Source organism: Dermochelys coriacea, chromosome 2, assembly GCF_009764565.3.
Source record: "Dermochelys coriacea isolate rDerCor1 chromosome 2, rDerCor1.pri.v4, whole genome shotgun sequence".
Lineage (NCBI taxonomy): Eukaryota > Metazoa > Chordata > Testudines > Dermochelyidae > Dermochelys > Dermochelys coriacea.
Window position 1 is genome coordinate 176020463 of NC_050069.1, and position 17811 is coordinate 176038273.

General features: G+C 41.1%; 2 protein-coding genes and 1 long non-coding RNA gene across 17 annotated transcripts in view; 1 reads left to right on the forward strand and 2 right to left on the reverse strand.

Annotated features, from left to right (window-relative positions):
* Positions 1-17811, forward strand: part of LOC119851123 (cytochrome c oxidase assembly factor 1 homolog) — a 134532-nt gene that overhangs the window by 71461 nt on the left and 45260 nt on the right. For 9 of the 15 annotated variants that reach the window (XR_006279182.1, XR_006279188.1, XR_006279183.1 and 6 more), the window contains one exon: positions 9847-9921. The exons of 1 other annotated variant lie outside the window; for it this stretch is intronic. Coding sequence is in view for 5 of the 14 variants with exons in the window: in XM_043508688.1 (XP_043364623.1) it covers positions 4328-4424 (97 nt within the window). In the remaining 9 variants the exon portion in view is untranslated. Of the gene's footprint in view, positions 1-4327; positions 4656-9846; positions 9922-16501; positions 17055-17811 lie in introns of those variants that run through there. 5 more of the 15 variants (XM_043508688.1, XM_043508691.1, XM_038390408.2 and 2 more) reach the window with 3 other exon arrangements.
* On the reverse strand, positions 31-7283 carry LOC119851124. Its single transcript, XR_005291148.2, has 3 exons — positions 6749-7283; positions 2817-2864; positions 31-770 (listed from the first exon to the last, which is right to left on the reverse strand). It is a non-coding gene; the product is annotated as an uncharacterized LOC119851124 (long non-coding RNA).
* STK17A (serine/threonine kinase 17a) overlaps positions 13063-17811 on the reverse strand; it is a 62644-nt gene continuing 57895 nt past the window's right edge. Inside the window, 3 exon segments of the mRNA XM_038390389.2 lie at positions 13063-16111; positions 17052-17231; positions 17317-17365. Of these exon segments, the coding sequence (XP_038246317.1) occupies positions 15778-16111; positions 17052-17231; positions 17317-17365 (563 nt within the window). The 3' untranslated portion in view covers positions 13063-15777.

Sequence of the window (17811 nt, forward strand, 5' to 3'; positions counted from 1 at the left end):
TCTTGCAGAGACGCGGGTTCGCCGCCTGAGCTCAGACCCAGACGGGCAAGTGGGTTTGAGAGCCAGAGCTGCCACCTGAGTGGCAAGATCCACTGTGCTATTTTTAGCGCAGTAGCTTGAGCCCTGGCTACCGGGCGTATATTTAGCAGGGCTAGGAGGCTCCATCCCAGGGGCAGCACAGACGTACCCACTGAGGTGAGCTAAGGGTTGTGTCATTTTCTTCAAGGACCTGGTTAGTATGGTCTCTCTTTGTTCAAAGAAAGGCTGAATTGGGCTGAAATAGAAATTTCCTTCTACTCCAATATACTAGTCTACATTATGGATGTGGGGCTTTCAGTATTAAACCTCGACCCCTCTTTCTCAAGGCCAATCAGATTTCTAGAACCAAGAATATAATTAGGAACCAATAATTTATTCAGCAAGTTTGATCTCTGTTGCTGATTGAAGAATTTCTGAACAGTCTACAATTTCCGCATTTATTTGTCCTTGCAGGTCAGTAGAAAACATTTGTTAGTTCGGTTTTCCTTGTGTCTTGTGGTTAGATCTCCAAAATCAAAGCAGTTTTGCTTAGCTGCACCTGGCAATGTGGGATTGTCTCAGTTACATGACTAGATAAGACTTACCAAGAGTAGTTGAAAATTCTTGTGAAACCCAAATTTAAAATTCAGTGGTTAGTGTACTAGCCTAGCACTTGGGAGTCCTGGGCTCAAATCTCTGCTCTGCCATGGACTTTGAATAGGTCACTTAGCCCGTGTGCCTCAGTTCCCCATCTGTAAAAAGGAGATAATAGTACTTGCGTATCGGATACTAGGTGAATGGGGCCATATAAGCAGTGATGAGCTGCCAAAATCTTAACAACCGGTTCCCTCCTCACCCCACGAGGGGGTCGTGGCCCACCCCCGGAACCCCTGCCCCATCCAACCTCCCGCGTTCCTTGATGCCCCCCCCAGGACCCCTGCCCCATCCACCCCTGACTGCCCCCTGAAGTGGGCAGGAGGGTCTCATGGGCCACTGTAGTGGGTGCCTACCCCACCCCTAAGAGCCAGAGGGACCTGCCGGGGGGCAAGGTGGGGAGTCCCGCAGGTGCTTACCTGGGGCAGCTCCCAGGAAGCATCCGACAGGTCCCTCTGGCTCCTAGGGGCGGGGGAATGTAGCTGGGGGGGGAGCAGGGGAAACGGCTGCTCCCCTCACTGATCACATCAAAAGTGGAGCCTTAGGTGCCGACTCCATGGGTGTTCCAGGGCTGGAGCACCCACTGGGAAAATTTGGTGGGTGCAGAGCACCCACCGGCAGCTCCCTGCCCTGTGCCCGGCCCCAGCGCACCTCACCTCCGCTCCACCTCCTCCCCTGAACGCGCTGCCCCACTCTGCTTCCCCGCCCCCCCACCCCTGGCTTTCCGCAAATCAGCTGTTTGGCGGGAATCTGGGGAGGGCTGAGAAGCAGGTGGCGGCTTCCTGCTCAGGCCGAGGGTGGCGGAGGTGAGCTGGGGCGGGGAGCGGTTCCTCTGCGACCCCCCCGGTTACCTACTACGGCGTGGACGGCTGTCCTCGTAGCCCCCCCTCGCTCACCTCCGCCTTCCTGGGCCTGAGCCGGAAGCCGCCACCTGCTTCTCAGCCCGCCCCAGCTTCCCACGCAAACAGTTCATTCGCAGGAAGCCTGTGGGGGCGGAGAAGCAGGGCGGGGCGGCGCGGTCAGGGGAGGAGGCAAAGCAGAGGTGAGCTGGGGCCGGGGGTGGGGCAGGGAGAAGCGGGGGGGGGGGCGGCGTGTTCAGAGAAGGAGGCAGAGCGGAGGGGGGCCAGGGGAGGGGCAGGGAGAAGCGGGGGGGATGGCACAGTCAGGGGAGGAGGCGGAGCGGAGGTGAGCCGGGGGTGGGGCAGGGAGAAGCGGGGGGGGGGCGGCGTGTTCAGAGAAGGAGGCAGAGCGGAGGTGAGCTGGGGCAGGGAGAAGCGGGGGGGATGGCACAGTCAGGGGAGGAGGCGGAGCGGAGGTGAGCCGGGGGTGGGGCAGGGAGAAGCGGGGGGGGCGGCGTGTTCAGAGAAGGAGGCAGAGCGGAGGTGAGCTGGGGCAGGGAGAAGCGGGGAGCTGCCGGGGGGTGCTCTGCACCCACCAGATTTTCCCCTTGGGTGCTCCAGGGCTGGAGCCCCCGTGGAGTCAGCGCCTAAGGCACCACTTCTGGCCGGTTAAATTTAGAAGCCCTTTTAGAAGCGGCTGTCCCTCGCGGAACAACCAGTGCTAAAAGGCCTTCTAAATTTAACAACCGGTTCTAGCGAACCGGCTCCAGCTCACCACTGTATACAAGTACCTAAGGGCTTATCTAAACAGTTAGTGTGCAGCAAGCTGGAGGGTAAATCTACAGCACACTAACAGTCCACATGGACCCTCATTCTGCACTTTGATCTAGGGAACTTTTAGGGTGCAGTAGCGGAGTCCACACCGACAGTGTGTGGCATGCTGCTGCACCAGACATTTACACTCCAGTTTGCCATATGCTAACTGTTAGTCTTGACAAGTCCTAAGATAGATAAATTTAAAATTCACTCTCCAAACATACCCATGTGCAAACTTAAAATATATTTCCCAGAAACATTCATGCCAGTAAAACCTGATCACACAAGTATTCGGCCACATTTGTGCCCCTTTGTGCAAAGCAAATGGTAGCAATGTAGTTGGTTCCTGACACAGTTCCATTTTGTAATAGAGGAGACATGAATGTGTCCTTGAACCAGATCACAATGATTCAAACACAGATCTCATCTGCTCCATAAAATACAACAGCATAGCCATTGTTGGGAATAGTTATATTATATTTGAGTTACCTGACATGGGTCTTGATAATGTGCAGACAAGCCTTTACGGTAAAGAATCTAGAAAGAGAAACAGCAATGACAAGACACTTAAGGTCAAATTTTCAAAAGTGACTTAGATTCCTAAGTGCTATTTTAAAAAAATGACAGACGCTTAAGAGCTTAAGTCACTTTTGAAAATAGGAATATTTGCAGATTTGATCTGGAGTGACCAGACTATAGATTCATAATACAGAGGTGCAGCAACCTAATTGTATTACAGTATGTGTGGGATTTTCAAAAGTTATCAGCATTGGACTGACGCTACTCTCACTTAAGTTAATGGCTACTGCTGACTAGAGCTGCTCAGAAACTTTGACAGAATGTTTTTTCAGAAAATGCTGATGGATTGAAACCAAAACTGTTTGCGGAAATGTTATCTGTTTACCTAATTTACTGTTATCCTAGTTTTCATCAGAAAGGTTTCTTAGCCCTAGGATCAAATTTCTGATCAAAGCCAGAGAGAGTGAACAATCCCCTATAGCCAGTGGCCCAAAGGTTAGGGCACTTGCATGGATGTGAAAGACCCAGGTTCAAGTCCCTGATCTTCCTGATTCATCCCAGATGAGTGCTCTAACCTCCTGGCTATTCTGGGTTTTTTTCCCCTCTCTGTCAAAATTTTGACAGGTCTTTTTGTTCTGTTCTGCATCATAATGGAAACATTCTGAAACCTCACACATTTTTCACAAAGTGGAATTCTTGTATTCTGGCCAGCCTGCTACTTCAATGGGCACAGTTAGGCCAATGGAGGCATGAGGTTCTGCTTGGTGCAGGTCCACGGATACGGCTTTGCATTCTCCAGTCGAGAGCGCACAGGTGGATGCGCTTCCTGCAGTGGAGCACCCATAGGGACTAATACTTGAAGGAGGAGGAAAAAGTTCTTCGTGGCTGGCAGATGAACACTGATAGTCCTCTCAGAAAGGGGGCTTAGAGCAGAACTTTGAAGAGCAGAGGGTGCACCTTTGCGTATCCCAGAAGTACAGCTCTCTCTCCCTCTACATGAGTCATTTTATTCTCTTTGCATACTTTCCTCCTCCTATGGGCTTCTATACTTGTATCAACAATCACATTCAGTAACAATGTGATGTCAAAAGCTTCCCTAACTAGGATAGTTCTTTAGCAATGTGATCTAGATCCAATACCAGAGATTAGCGAAGGACTACCTAGTTGCAGTCTTGATAGGCAGAAGTGGCTGACTGTAGAAGGAAAAAAGAGAGGTGAAGTTATTTAAAAAAAAAAAAAATACTCACACGCCACCACACCGTCAGAGTTTTATTGGTGTTGCAGAACCATGATATGTAGTTTCTTGGTCCGTTAAGCCATCAAGGAAAGAGTCTTTTAGAGGTTTATATCTGCAAACCTTTTTTAAGCACATTTAATTACATTAAATGATTTCGTTCTTGCTGCCTAGTGTTTTTATACTTGACATCACCACAATATGAAATTGGTCAATTAAAGTCAAATGCTCTTTTGGTTTGTAACAGTTGGCATCTCCGGGATGTCACCTTGCAACTCAGGGATGGTCAGAATATTCCAGTGTACCATTCGTGTGTGGAGAGCACCAACACACAGGAGGGGTGAAAAACAAAGACAGCTGCTTTGCACATCCTGTCACTTGAGGATTTATTGATTGGTTGCATATTACTGTGTATATACAGTATTGTCACAAATGGACAATTTCAGTTAAGTGCACAATCTTACAGTCCAATTATTTCTCTAGCACTGAGCTTAGTGTTGGTATTGTTAATTTCATTCTTTTTTATTTGTATGTATGGTAGAAACCCAAAATAAAAAGATTTTACAATATTGTTACTGTTCCAGAGTATTGTTATATTTTGTATGTGCTGCTATGATTTATTTTTTTAAAAAGGACTCTTGCTGGTAAATTGCATTTCTTTATGATTATGAACCTCAAATGTAGACAGCTGATTTGCTTTCTAAATCTAGGCAACTAGACAGATTTTCAGATAAACCAAATAATAGGTGGTTTTCCCTTTTTTCGGAGAAGGGAGTCAGTAGCCAAACCTTCACTGAACTATCTTTACAAGGAAAGACAACAAGACTTAAATTGGAGAGAGAAATCACTATTATATGATTTACTAAAAATGAAATATGACCTGCAATTTTTTAAAAAAATATTTGCACTCCTATAGGTCATTTAGTAAATAAGGCAGACTACAGGCAAAATATATGGCTATCAGTGTTTCAAAAACCACCATCAAAGTAGACCGAGAAACACCAGAAGTCAATCAGTCATTTTACTTATCTGGGGAGCGAGATGTGCAATGATAGTGACACCATGGTAGATACCAAGCAACAAATATCAAATGCAGCAAACAACTTTCATAAATTTGAAAAGATTTGGAAAAGTAGCATGATCAGCGCAGATAAAAAAAAATACACTTTTTTTTTTTTTTTAATACTGGCATCACATCTGTCCTACTCTTTGGAGTAGAGACATGGAAATCTGCAACAGCAATTGATAAGAAGTTCAACTTATTCCAAAGTAAATGCCTACAGAAGATGTTCAGAATCTGTTAAAGTTGACTACAGCATTAGAAATTCTAAGCAGAACACACCAACTTAAAGCATCAAATGTGGCAAAAGGATGGACTCATTTAGGATGTGCTTTAAGGATGCCATCAGTTTGACTTCCACATTAAGTGATAACATGGATACCAAGTGGCAAGAGAGGTAACCTAAAGAAACATTACATAAAACAGTAGTGAAAGAAGCTAAATTCATCAGCATGACACTGAGAAGCCTGAACAGACCAGCACAAGACCAAGATAAATAGCAGAAACTGATGGATATCCTCTGCACCTCAGGGTGCAGGAATAGAAGGAAAGAAAAGACAGGCACTTCTGAGACATGCAGTAGGACTAGTGGTGATAGCGAATGAGTCAAAACAATCTCTCCTAGTCTAAACTCTGAAGAGCTATGTGAGAATTTAAATATTGCCATCCAAAGGTCATATTGCAATTTGAAACAGTTGAGCCAGCCTCTCTTTCTGTCAATTGACCCTTTCATAGCCACAGATACAAGGGGTACTGAAGTCATCTTAGAATGAAATGGTTTAGGAACCAAACTCCAATCTGAACCCCATTCTACACTGTTCCTCTCTATTTCCATGTATAACTTCATATTATATCCTGTACTTATACACAGACCAGTTCCACTCTTTTCCATCACCATTCTCTGCTCATTCATGCTGGAATTTTCAAGAGGAGCCTTAGGAAGTTAAATCACTGAGAGTTGGTCAATGAACTTCCGCAGGCCCCTTTGAAAATCCCAGGCTTAAGTACTTTAGATCTTTACTGTGATCATCCCATTGCCTTTAAATTCTCTTTTTAAAGAAGGTGACAAGCTGTACACTATGTTCCAGCTGTAGCTTCACAACGGTCTCTGGAGAGCCATTATTTGTTCTTGGATCAGAATGGGTTAACACCATGGTGCCTGGGTTCCACCCTGTTATCCAGGATCCTGGAGGAAGGGCTCTCACACAGATTTTGAGGACAAACTAGGAATTTTTACCACCTTTGCTTCTAGGAATCGTGATTCCCTAAAACAAACTAAGTTCCCTTTATTTCCCTGTAAGATTCTGGTAATACATCCCTTTAATTTGAATGGTCCCTCCATCTTGTCTGATAAATGAATATATGTTCATTTAAGGGCTGTCCAACAGCCCATGCCTTATGTATTATTCCTTTACACCCCCAATTTCCTCTAAATCATTTTTTTAAAAGCCAGGGAATAAAGATTGCCTTGGGGACACTGTAAGTACTGGCAAGTAACTGCAGTGTAACAGCTGGGAACAAACTGGGCTGTGTCTCAGTTACATTTAAAAGCCCTACTTTTGTTTTTTCCCCTATTACAAACCTATCAATATACATAAACTTGCATACCTGCTGATCTTGAAAGAGGTAGAATAGGGTCATAGCAGTAGCTTCCTCTCCCCTGCATGTACTGGGGGAGGGGGGAAGGAACCTGACTTCTTATCCAATCAGTTAATTCCTACATATGGCTTCCATTAGGCACAGCTCATCCCACAGCTGCTAATTTAGAGAGGGACACTGGTGCATTAGGAGGAAGCTAAAAGAACTGGGAAAAGACTTGAAACAACTAGCAGCTGCTAAAAGACAAGATAACCTCAGTAAAGGCTCCTGCATGACACCCCCTCCTTTGGGCTTTCCTTAGCGTGAAGTAAGAGAATCTGAAGCAGAAATCCTAGGTTTGCTACTTCATTTTGTTAAATAATTCATGCATCGTAACTATATTGTGTTGGCAATTGCTAACCTAATCCAATCCTTTGCCACCGACTAGTTTTTATTTCTAACCCAGTCTTTTAACAGTACATTTAGAAGCAACAAAATCACTAGTCCGGTAAAATAAAATTTGCTCTTTGCCACCCGTACAGTTCAGAAATAACCAACTCCTCATCTTACACTGTCTTGCAAAATGCTAGACTCCCTTTCCCATCAGTTCTACTAAGATGGGTTTATTCTTTAGGGGTTTTTTCCTCATGCCAGTGCAGGATCTTACTAACTTCCATAGTAGAGAATCTATAACTCTTGCAGGAGGGAGGTAGCAAGACAAACAGCCTGAGGATCAAGGCAAGATGATCTTCATTTAGAAGCAATTGTATTAATATTTATGGTCTCTTTGTAAATATAATTTGCTAGGATGATAAAATATTTATATCCATATTTGTTTGCTTGATTAGGACATGGATGATTGTCTAGTTAATATTTGCAGTGTTGTTGTAGCCGTGCTGGCCTCAGGATTTGAAAAATTAGATAGGTGAAGTACTATCTTTTATTGGACCAACTTCTGTTGGTGAGAGAGACAAGCTTTTGAGCTAACAGAGCTCTTCAGGTCTGGGAAAGATAATCAGCTTGTCATAGCTAAATACAAGGTGGAACAGATTGTTAAGCCTAAGGAATAGCTTGTTGCAAGAGACCATTTTTCATAGAATATCAGGGTTGGAAGGGACCTCAGGAGGTCATCTAGTCTAACCCCCTGCTCAAAGCAGGACCAATCCCCAATTTTTGCCCTGGATCCCTAAATGGCCCCCTCAAGGATTGAACTCACAACCCTATGTTTAGCAGGCCAATGCTCAAGCCACTGAGCTATCCCTCCCCCCGCTAGGCGGGACATTAATTGCCCCCTTCATTTAAGATGAAGGGGGCAATTAATGTCTGCAATCATAGGACAGGTGTCAGAGTAGCAGCCGTGTTAGTCTGTATTCGCAAAAAGAAAAGGAGTACTTGTGGCACTTTAGACACTAACAAATTTATTTGAGCATAAGCTTTCATGAGCTACAGCTCACTTCATCGGATGCATTTGATGGAAAATACAGAGGTGAGATTTATATACTCACTGAGAAAACATGAAACCATGGGTTTTATCATATACACTGTAAGGAGAGTGATCACTTAAGATGAGCCATCACCAGCAGCGGGGGGAGGGGGGGAGAGGGAGGAAAACCTTTCATGGTGACAAGCAAGGTAGGCTATTTCCAGCACTTAACAAGAATATCTGAGGAACGGTGGGGTGGGGGGGAGAAATAACATGGGGAAATAGTTTTACTTTGTGTAATGACTCATCCATTCCCAGTCTCTATTCAAGCCTAAATTAATTGTATCCAGTTTGCAAATTAATTCCCATTCAGCAGTCTCTCGTTGGAGTCTGTTTTTGAAGTTTTTTTGTTGAAGGATAGCCACCCTCAGGTCTGTAATCGAGTGACCGGAGAGATTGAAGTGTTCTCCGACTGGTTTTTGAATGTTATCATAGGACAGAGGCAGGTTAGTGGGTTACAGTGTTGTAATGAGTTAATATCTATACAGTACTTTGATCACATATAGCACCATAGAAATGCTAAGTAATATAACATGGGTGCCTTTTCAGGCCCACATCTCTCAAAGAGGAAGGGCATTCTTGTAGCTAAGACATGAGACTGAAATGCAGGAGATCTGTGTTCAATTCCAAATTTTGCCACAGACTTCCTGTGTGATATGGAGCAAGTCACTTAATATCTGACTTAGTTCCCCATGTGTTAAATGGGGCTAATCCTGCTGTTTTCCACCCTTTGTCGCTTGGCTCTTTATCTTATATGCTCTTCAAGGCAAGGACTGCCTCTTACTGTTTGTATAATGAGGTGCCAGTCACAGGTTAGGTCTAAGGCACAATATTAATATCACTCGTAAGCTAGTTATGACTCTTCTGTTCTTCATCGCCTCCTCAAACTGCCATCACCAGTTGGAGTCCAGTGCTGCACCACTTTGTACCTTTTCAGTAGTCCTTTTCATCTGTGCAAAGTGCTCTGGCAACATGTTTACACCCACTTTGCACTGGAGGTCAGACGAGAGAATCAGGCTGTTTTTCAAAATCTTAATTCAGCTTCTTCCTTATAAATCTCTGTCAGCAAACTGCTTTTTTCCCTATTTAATTTATTATGAGTGAAACAAATCAGCTTTGTTTAAATATCAAAGCAGTTGTTGTATGCCAATTTAGTTTCACCTGGAGATTTGCTAGACAGAAGCAAGCCACTAAGTAGATGTCCCAACAGTTAGTAGGGTTTCTTACATTGTGCCAGCACTAGCTCACAAAGCAGACAGATGCTCCCCCCTAAGGAACTACTTAACCTACTTGTCAGGAAAACTGCAATAAAATAATCCACACAAGAAAAACTTCTGTTCATACTGTGAAAGATTTTGCAGTCAACATGCAGTATCTTTGGGAACTATTGTATTAATATTATGGATTGTTGGGGGCTAGGCCTTGTTTTCTAATTCTACTCCATGGGGGAGAGTTACCACAGCTCCTCTAGGAATAAAAAATAGTGGATAATTACTGGCGTCCCTGGCATCGTAAACAGCTCCTGATTCAGGCAGGAACCATAGACCCAAGAAGACAAAAGGGCTTTGGGTATAAAAGGCTGAGTTTAACCTGACACAGGGGCAATCATTTTGATTCAACAAACAGACATGACCTTTTGTCCAAGGAAGGCCAACCCTGCTGAAGCATTGGAAGGACTTGAACCTGCCAACCTCCCCCCCCGGAAGAAAAACAACTTCTGGTATGTTGAAAAGCTTTTATTGTTTTGTGTTTTCTGTGTGTGCTTTTGCCCTTAAATAAATGTACTCTGCTTTGAAAAAGCTGTTTGGTCACTTATAACTGCTGGTATACACTGGTCCTAGCCTTTGGAGAGAGAGCAAAGATTGGGGGCAGGATGTTAGTCAGACCTGCTAGGTTAAACATAGTGAATTTGAGGGGAGCTGTAATCTAAAGCTGTTGTCAGAAGAGGGATGCAGGTGTCTCTTGTGAAAGGTTGTAGCTAGAGTGCTGAGACAGCATTCCTGGAGCAAATCACTGGGGCATGGGAGGGTCAAAGGTGCAAAGACCAAAAGGCAGGATGACCAAACCTGCTATAATCACAGCATCTCAAACAAGCAAACAATTGACTCGTTACCAGCATGGTTTCCCAAACCTGCAGGGAAGCATTCCTTTAAAAGGAATAAAAGTTATCCCTCCCCCCATTTTACTAGGGTAAACTGTAGTAAGTAAATGATTATGGAGCTTCATTTTGTTTATTACCTATCATAAAATCCTCATTGTTTCTTCTAGTAATTTATTATTTAACCTCCTTATAGTTTTCTTTTCCTCTTGAGTAGCATCTTATAGAAATAGAACATGATCAAAATGTTACTTTGGTGTGTGGCTGCATCAGTCTTACCACACAGGAATAGTAAATGCAGTGAAAAAGTGTCAACTTCAAAACAGAAAAGGAAGTACTTCCCTTCTACCCCCAATGCATAGTTGGACTGTAGAACTCATAGCCACACAAATTCATTGAGACGAAGAACTTAATAAGGTTCAAAAAGGGATGGATATGTATACAGTGTGTGAGCACGATTATTATTGCTAACAAATTCTGGAAAGTCAATTAAACCTCAGGGTTTAAACCAATCTAATTATTAGCAATCAGGATTAGAGCTAATGTAGGGGGCAAATTGTCATTCATTTAGCTATAGCTTTTTCTGAAGCATCTGCTATGAGCTACTATTGGAGATAGGATACTGAACTAGGTGGAGGTTAGGTCTGATCCAATATATCTATGACGTTATACACTGATGTGTCTTAAATGCATTTTATACACAATTCACCAACCCTTCATATTTTGAACTTGACTTTTTCCAGTGAATTTCACCCTACAACTTCAGGGATTTTTGTAATTCAATACAGTTCTGAAATAATGGTCCGAAATAGAGTAGCTAAATATTTCTAGGCTTAGCAGACACTATCAGAGTGGGAGTTTTTTTTAATAATTATGTATTTATTAATCCCTAGGTCAGTAACATTTGTAAGTACTGTATTGTAAAGTTCTCTAACATACATAAGCGACAATTTTCTCATAGTGCTGAACACACTATCTGAAGAATACTGTTGCAAATGGAAAAGAGAAGTGATGCACACCCAGTAGTATATACAAAGGAATGATACAAACTATTACAGATGCCTATTTCAGACAAGCAAAATCTTAGTGTGATTCTGCTGTACGGTTTGTGAGGTGACTGACGTTGTGCAAGGGATCCTTGGAGAGAGGGCATTTAAACAGAAACCTGTTCTTGTACCATACTACCTTCCCATTCAAGCCACAATCTTTCATTCAGATGTGATTATCAGCCACTAGGTCTAATGGTGAAATTGAGGCTGTACAATCACTGTACATGGAGAGGCAACTCTAAGATTGTGAAGTAATTATGTATAGACATCACCACCATACACAGCTTTGAAGGTCTGAGAGATTGTCAGCACAGAATCAAAATCATGATAGTAAATGAGGTAGCTTTTGTAATCCTGCTTCTAAAAGAAAGCACAAGAATGAACAACTTTAGTGTGGTTTTTTTAAGTTGTTCTGGGTTCCCCTGCCCCTGTGTGTTTTCAATATATCATTCTATTTTTTAAAAACAATGCTTTGCTCTTGGTGCTGCTCCGTGAGAACCCCACACAACACAGGAAACAAGCTACACTGACAGCCCTCTCAAACAAGCAGAATTTTCCTGTACTTTTCGTCAGTCACTTGTATTATTTGAAATAAGAAAATTGACAGAAGAGCAATTTAACTTGAGTGTCCTTTTAAACTGCAGAATAGTCTTCCAAGAACAGCAACGGGCGCTGTGGTGTCTTGTGCAGCCTCCTTATGAGTCCACAATCTGGACTCCGGGAAGTAGGGCTTTATTAGAACTAAAACAGAGTTACATAAGACAAAAGGAGAGCTATGTATTCCTAGCTGTATATCTGGTGAAGCTGAATGCTTCCGGCTGGTTCTTCCTAGCATGTGCTCTGCTGATAAAGGCCCAGCACATACTCCTAACACCTCCCCTTTCCAGCAAAAGCAATTCCAAACAATTTAACATATATACCACCTGTTTCTTTACAAATACAATAACACAGCTAACTTTGTGTTTTTAGCTGTGCTCAATGAATCTTTCAGGTGCTCTGTACGATTTATTAGCTCTACAAGGCACCGCCTCAGTCCTTGCACTAGCTGAATCAGCAGACTGCTGTTTGTTGGTATTTTTGATGTTTCACACTGCAACATTTCTCTCTGACAGTTCATTTATAGTCAGTACAGTAGCTCTCTGGCTCTTTATTTACATTTGTCCATACCCAGTGTCCTTCATGTGTTCTTGTAAGCATGCCAGCTTGTAACAACTTAAGCACTACTATTCTCTCTAAATAATATGCCATCAGCAGACAGTTCTGCTTTGAACTGGAAATGTGGACTTCGTATGTAATACCCTGGCTACCCCTGCAATAACAGCCCTAATAATCCTCTGTAAGTCTCATCATTAGCTGTAGCCTAAGTGAATTCATTCCACATCTTTTCTAAGATAGGACAATTCTTTATCATGTTGACATGCACTAGTTCTATATACTACTGGGTGTGCATCACTTCTCTTTTCCATTTGCAACAGTATTCTTCAGATAGTGTGTTCAGCACTATGAGAAAATTGTAGCTTAGTTTTTTTAGATTTGTACCTTGTCATAGCGAGTCTCTGAAATACACACTATTAATACCATATAATCTGAATAGATCCTTGCTATGCCTTAGCAATAGCAATACTGCAGTTACAGCTGTACATATTTATAATGGAATGGAAATAACTGTGAAAGCTTCAGCTGTGTGTGGAATTGGCTCACAGCATTTCAATAATACATTAATAGAAACTTTATTTTTTCCATTATATAGACCAACTTAACATGCTTTGTTTATAACTTACAAACTAAAACTTTTACATACATTTATACAAATTCAGAATGATTTTAAAAAGTATTGTACAAATCCACCTTAAGGCACAAAAAGTTAACAAAAAATGCAGCACATTGGAAATCTCAAAGCAGCCAATTCAAAAGAAGCTGGCCTTGTAACAAATATAACTCATTTAGTTTAAATACGTTTTCAAGTTTCACTATCATACAATAGAAACTAAAAGGCCTAGGACAAAAGGTATGCAGCTCAATCTCTCCACTTGACCTGTATTACTGAAACTCCGCTATTAACCAGCCTACTGTATAGTTACACACAGGAATTAAAATAGATTTAAGGGTCCTGCATCAAATGATTATGTAATGAAATACCATGAACTGAAATTACAAACTGTTAGTTGGTATTCAGATATCTGAAAATGGCAAAGTCAGATGTTCCCTCTTCAGTATCTTCTGTTTTAGACAGTGTAGATTTAGAGTATAAGCACATGTTCAGACATCTAATTCTTACTGTTCAGTTTGTGTTAGTCAAGGAAGTGTAAAAAAATAGTTAAAATTTCCCCGGCCACTAAGGGTGTGGGTCAGAAATTGTCATTTTAGTTGTGCTTGATGTGAGTTTTGAAAGTTGACACATCCTGACCAACGCAGCCACTTTGGTCAAGTGATCCAAGAATAAGGACAGAAAATATTGTGAGAGGACTTCAGCTCCTGAATCCTGCAACAATGTTTGGTAGGGATCAAGCACTGAGTTCACCAAACAACATGCGATAATCTGACCACTGTTGGTCATTTCCATAGCTAAAAGACAAATCTAGAATATAGACTAGGACACAAGTAACCTTCCTTTGTTAGAACTTTGTTTTTATTTTTTCCATAGCTATCCAAAATCTTGCTTGAAAACTTAACTCTGATGATATAAAAGCTTGATGGGTATTGTTTGCAGGAGGAGTAATCTTAATGTAATAAGTGTACAACTCTAAATGCTTCAAACAAAGTCACCTGACTGTTACAATATGAATGAATTATTCAGTTTGGATCAGTTTTGAGTACACATCTACTGTACATTATATGAAAGGTCTTCACGGACTGAGATGCTGCCCTATCTACATGAATATTCAGATTATAATTCAACAGGGACAAAGCAAGCTAAGTACGATGGAATATAGTAGTTTATAGATGCAATTTTCCTGATGTGGCTTCCGCTGAAAGCAATCAGACAAACTGCTGGCTCAGAGCCCTTAAGGAAAGATACACACAGCTTCTCACTCTAGGTCACACTGCTTTTCATGCCGTTTTCTTCTTTATGTATGTAACATCTCTTCCCTGCTTTATTAAAACCATATTAACAGCTAGCTCATACAAACATTTGTAGTGAAACTTACTTGTGCTTATTAGTAAGCTACAATTTATCTCTTGTGTGAAGACAGAATTTTCAAGATTAGCACTTAGTACTGGGAACCCTGGGTTGGTAGTACCAAAGAATTAAATAAGCACATTCTGGTTTGTGTTGCATGAGAGTAGAAAAAAATTGGAATATTGTGGAAATGAAGAATCTAATTTAGGAGAGTTCCTATTTGTGGTGTCATAGCAAGAAACTTTTATAAAGGATTTATTATCAAGGAATTGTGAATAACATGGGGAAACAAAATAAATAGCTGAACAGTTAACAGTACACGAGATAATAGCAGTAAACTTCAATTACACAAAAATGGAACTTTGGAACTGCATTGATATTGAAACATCTCAGAAAATTAAGGGCTCAATCTGAGGTCCTGGCATTTGAATGTCACAGAACCTGCCAGAAGTTTGCTGCCAAGTTGGTCCCTAAATTATCCTAAAGAGGGACCATCCTCACTGACAACTGTGTCACATCTATACAACTGCCCAATCCTACTCTTTGTCCATTCATAGATATACCACCTTACCCTGTATCTGAAGGATAGGTGCTTCCCAGACCTCAATTTATTGTATTCAGGTAATGGAGTGTTCCTTCCTCAGCTTATGGGGTCACACAACTGAGTTTACGGACTTTCTCTCCTCCACAGATGGTAATTAGAGGAATGAGAAAAAGTCACAATGACTCTTCCAGAAGAACCCCAACTCCAAAATTCATAATTTTTTTAAAAAAATTGAGTGTAGCTTCAGTTGGCTTGACTCTTCTCACACCATTCTTAATCAGAAGTTAGCCACTGAAATCACTGGGTTATATCAATGTAAAAAAAAGGAATGTCAGAGGCAAATCTGGCCCTGTGTATTTACATCTAATGGCAAATTAATCAAACAATGAGTCTTTTAACATTTCTTTTGTCATTGATGAAACTCCTCAGACCATCAGCTTCTCCATAACATGAACAGCTAGTAAGTATTCCCTGCTAGACAAAGTTTGAATAAATCAAATATCAAGAACAATATGAACTCCTCACCTTCCCTAACAGAAAGTAAGCCATTATTGCTGTTGCACTCCTGTCAGCCATCTTGGAAGTCTTGTTTAAGCATCCTATGAAGTTAAAAGCTTGGCACAGTTTTCTTAGCTGCCTTTCATCAACGTTTTCCTTTTTACCTAGAAAGTTGGTTGCACATCAATGCGAGATTCACTTGGACATGAACTTTTTTTTTGTAGGAACAATTCCCTTTAAGTTACAGCTACAAAGTCCCATACAGTTCAGTAAATGAATTCTCCTGGTATTTCTTGCAGCAATGGTTCTTCAAATTTAAACCGTTTGGAAATGGCTTTCTGCTCAGTTATTTTTTCTTTTTCTGACTGCCTACATTGTCCCAGTGTATACGAAGCCACTACAATTAGTTCCTCTGTCACTATTGATTCCTCTCCTTCAGTTTTCTCAGCATCTGTAGAATCTTCAGAGGCAGAATCTCCATCTTTTTGGATGACAGTATTTACCTCATCTGCTGTACTCTTAATGCTGCACACAGGGTCTGGAATATCACTTTGTGCTAGCCATGGGTGTTGCAGACATTCTTCAGCTGTTGCCCGTTCCCTATGGAGAAAAGAAGGTTCATTCAAAAGAATGTCAGAAGGAGTGTAAAAAGAGGAACACTAAACTCGAGACCTTGGATAAGAACTAGAAAGATTAAACAGCTTTTTCTAGGGATATGACTTTGCATTAAATAGGGCTGACAGATCAACTATGGAACTGACTTACAAAACTGTGCTAATATCCATCAATTGTAAAGAAAAAAATCAGGAGCAACAGCCGCCCAGTAAAATAGCTGAGGGTTTTAAATCCTCTAATCTATTTGTTTTATATACCTTGCTATCAAATCCAATGAAATGTAAAATTGAGAGAAGCAGTCTAATTATACCCATGATTTATAACAAGCTGTGAAATACTTGCATCCTTGATGTTACTTGCTGTTGTTTTTCCTAGGGAACTATGCAGACAGTTGCTGAGCCCACGGGAAGAATACATAAAGTGCTACAGATACTTTTGAGAACAGAAGCAGCATTGTGGGGCTTCATATTTGCCTCCCAATGGCAACCAGGTCAAATCTGCTCAGTTCACAAGTAACAATATATTTTACTAACAGTCAGCCCAACAAAAGTAAAACATGTCACTAAACCACACAGACTCGGAAGTTAACTGCAAACTCACTAACTTTGCAAAAGAGCAAAGATACTACACGCTACACATTTTACTTTATTCATTTAGTTTTTGCCAAGTATAGTGTATTTTGTAATAAATAATGAAGTCTTAGCAATATAAGGCTCATTACAGCATTGATTTATGAGAAATGGGAAATGTGCCTTTTTGTAGACACAAAACGTGGTTATACATAATGAAGTGCAAATTAACAATGTTCTACTGCAGGACATTTACACTATCTCTAGTCTATGAATGACTCAGACAATGTTTTAGCTGGTAGTAGTATTTTGAACTCATTTAGTCTCTGGAACAGACTGCTTTTTACTGAACTTACTCAGGTTTCTTAACCAAAAGGGTTTTCATGAAATCCACAGCAGACTCTGATATAAGGTCAAAATCTTCCTCTGAGTAATTTATGTTCATTTGTGCTATATTTAAGAATGTTTCTTGTTTATCATCTCCTAAGAAAGGCGATATCCCTGTTAGCATGACATATGCTAGTACTCCAATGCTCCTAAATTTAAAAAAAAAAAGAAAAAAAAGTAAGACTTTTTAAGTTCAATTTTGTAAAAGTTGTAAATATTAAAGGCTACACTTACCACATGTCTGTTGCTGTACTGATTGGGTCATAACTCAGAATTTCAGGCGCTATTATGAAAAAAAAGCATAAGGTAAGTTCTAGTTCTATTTTGAACAAATAGAAATCTATATTTACTCATTTATATGCAAAGTCATACTTTATAAGCCAATATTACAATGCAAAAAGAGGAAATTTCGAAGATTTAACAATGCAACCCATCTTGCATAATCTGAAATATGATGAGAACATTTGAAAAAAATCTTGATCAAGTTAAATTTAAAAATCTGTAACAGATTAAAAGAAGTAAAAATCAAATTATAGGATTCTGAATACCTAAGACTGGCTAATCTTTCCTACTAGCAAGTAAAATGATTCAGAATGTGAGTGGTCATTATTAGCTCCACTCGTGTGGAAAGGGAAGACTTTTACAAAGCTATCTCCTATCACATCAGTTTGGCAAGCACTCTGAGTGAACAGCATAAAAATCCACATTTTGGTTCCACCGCCCAGGATC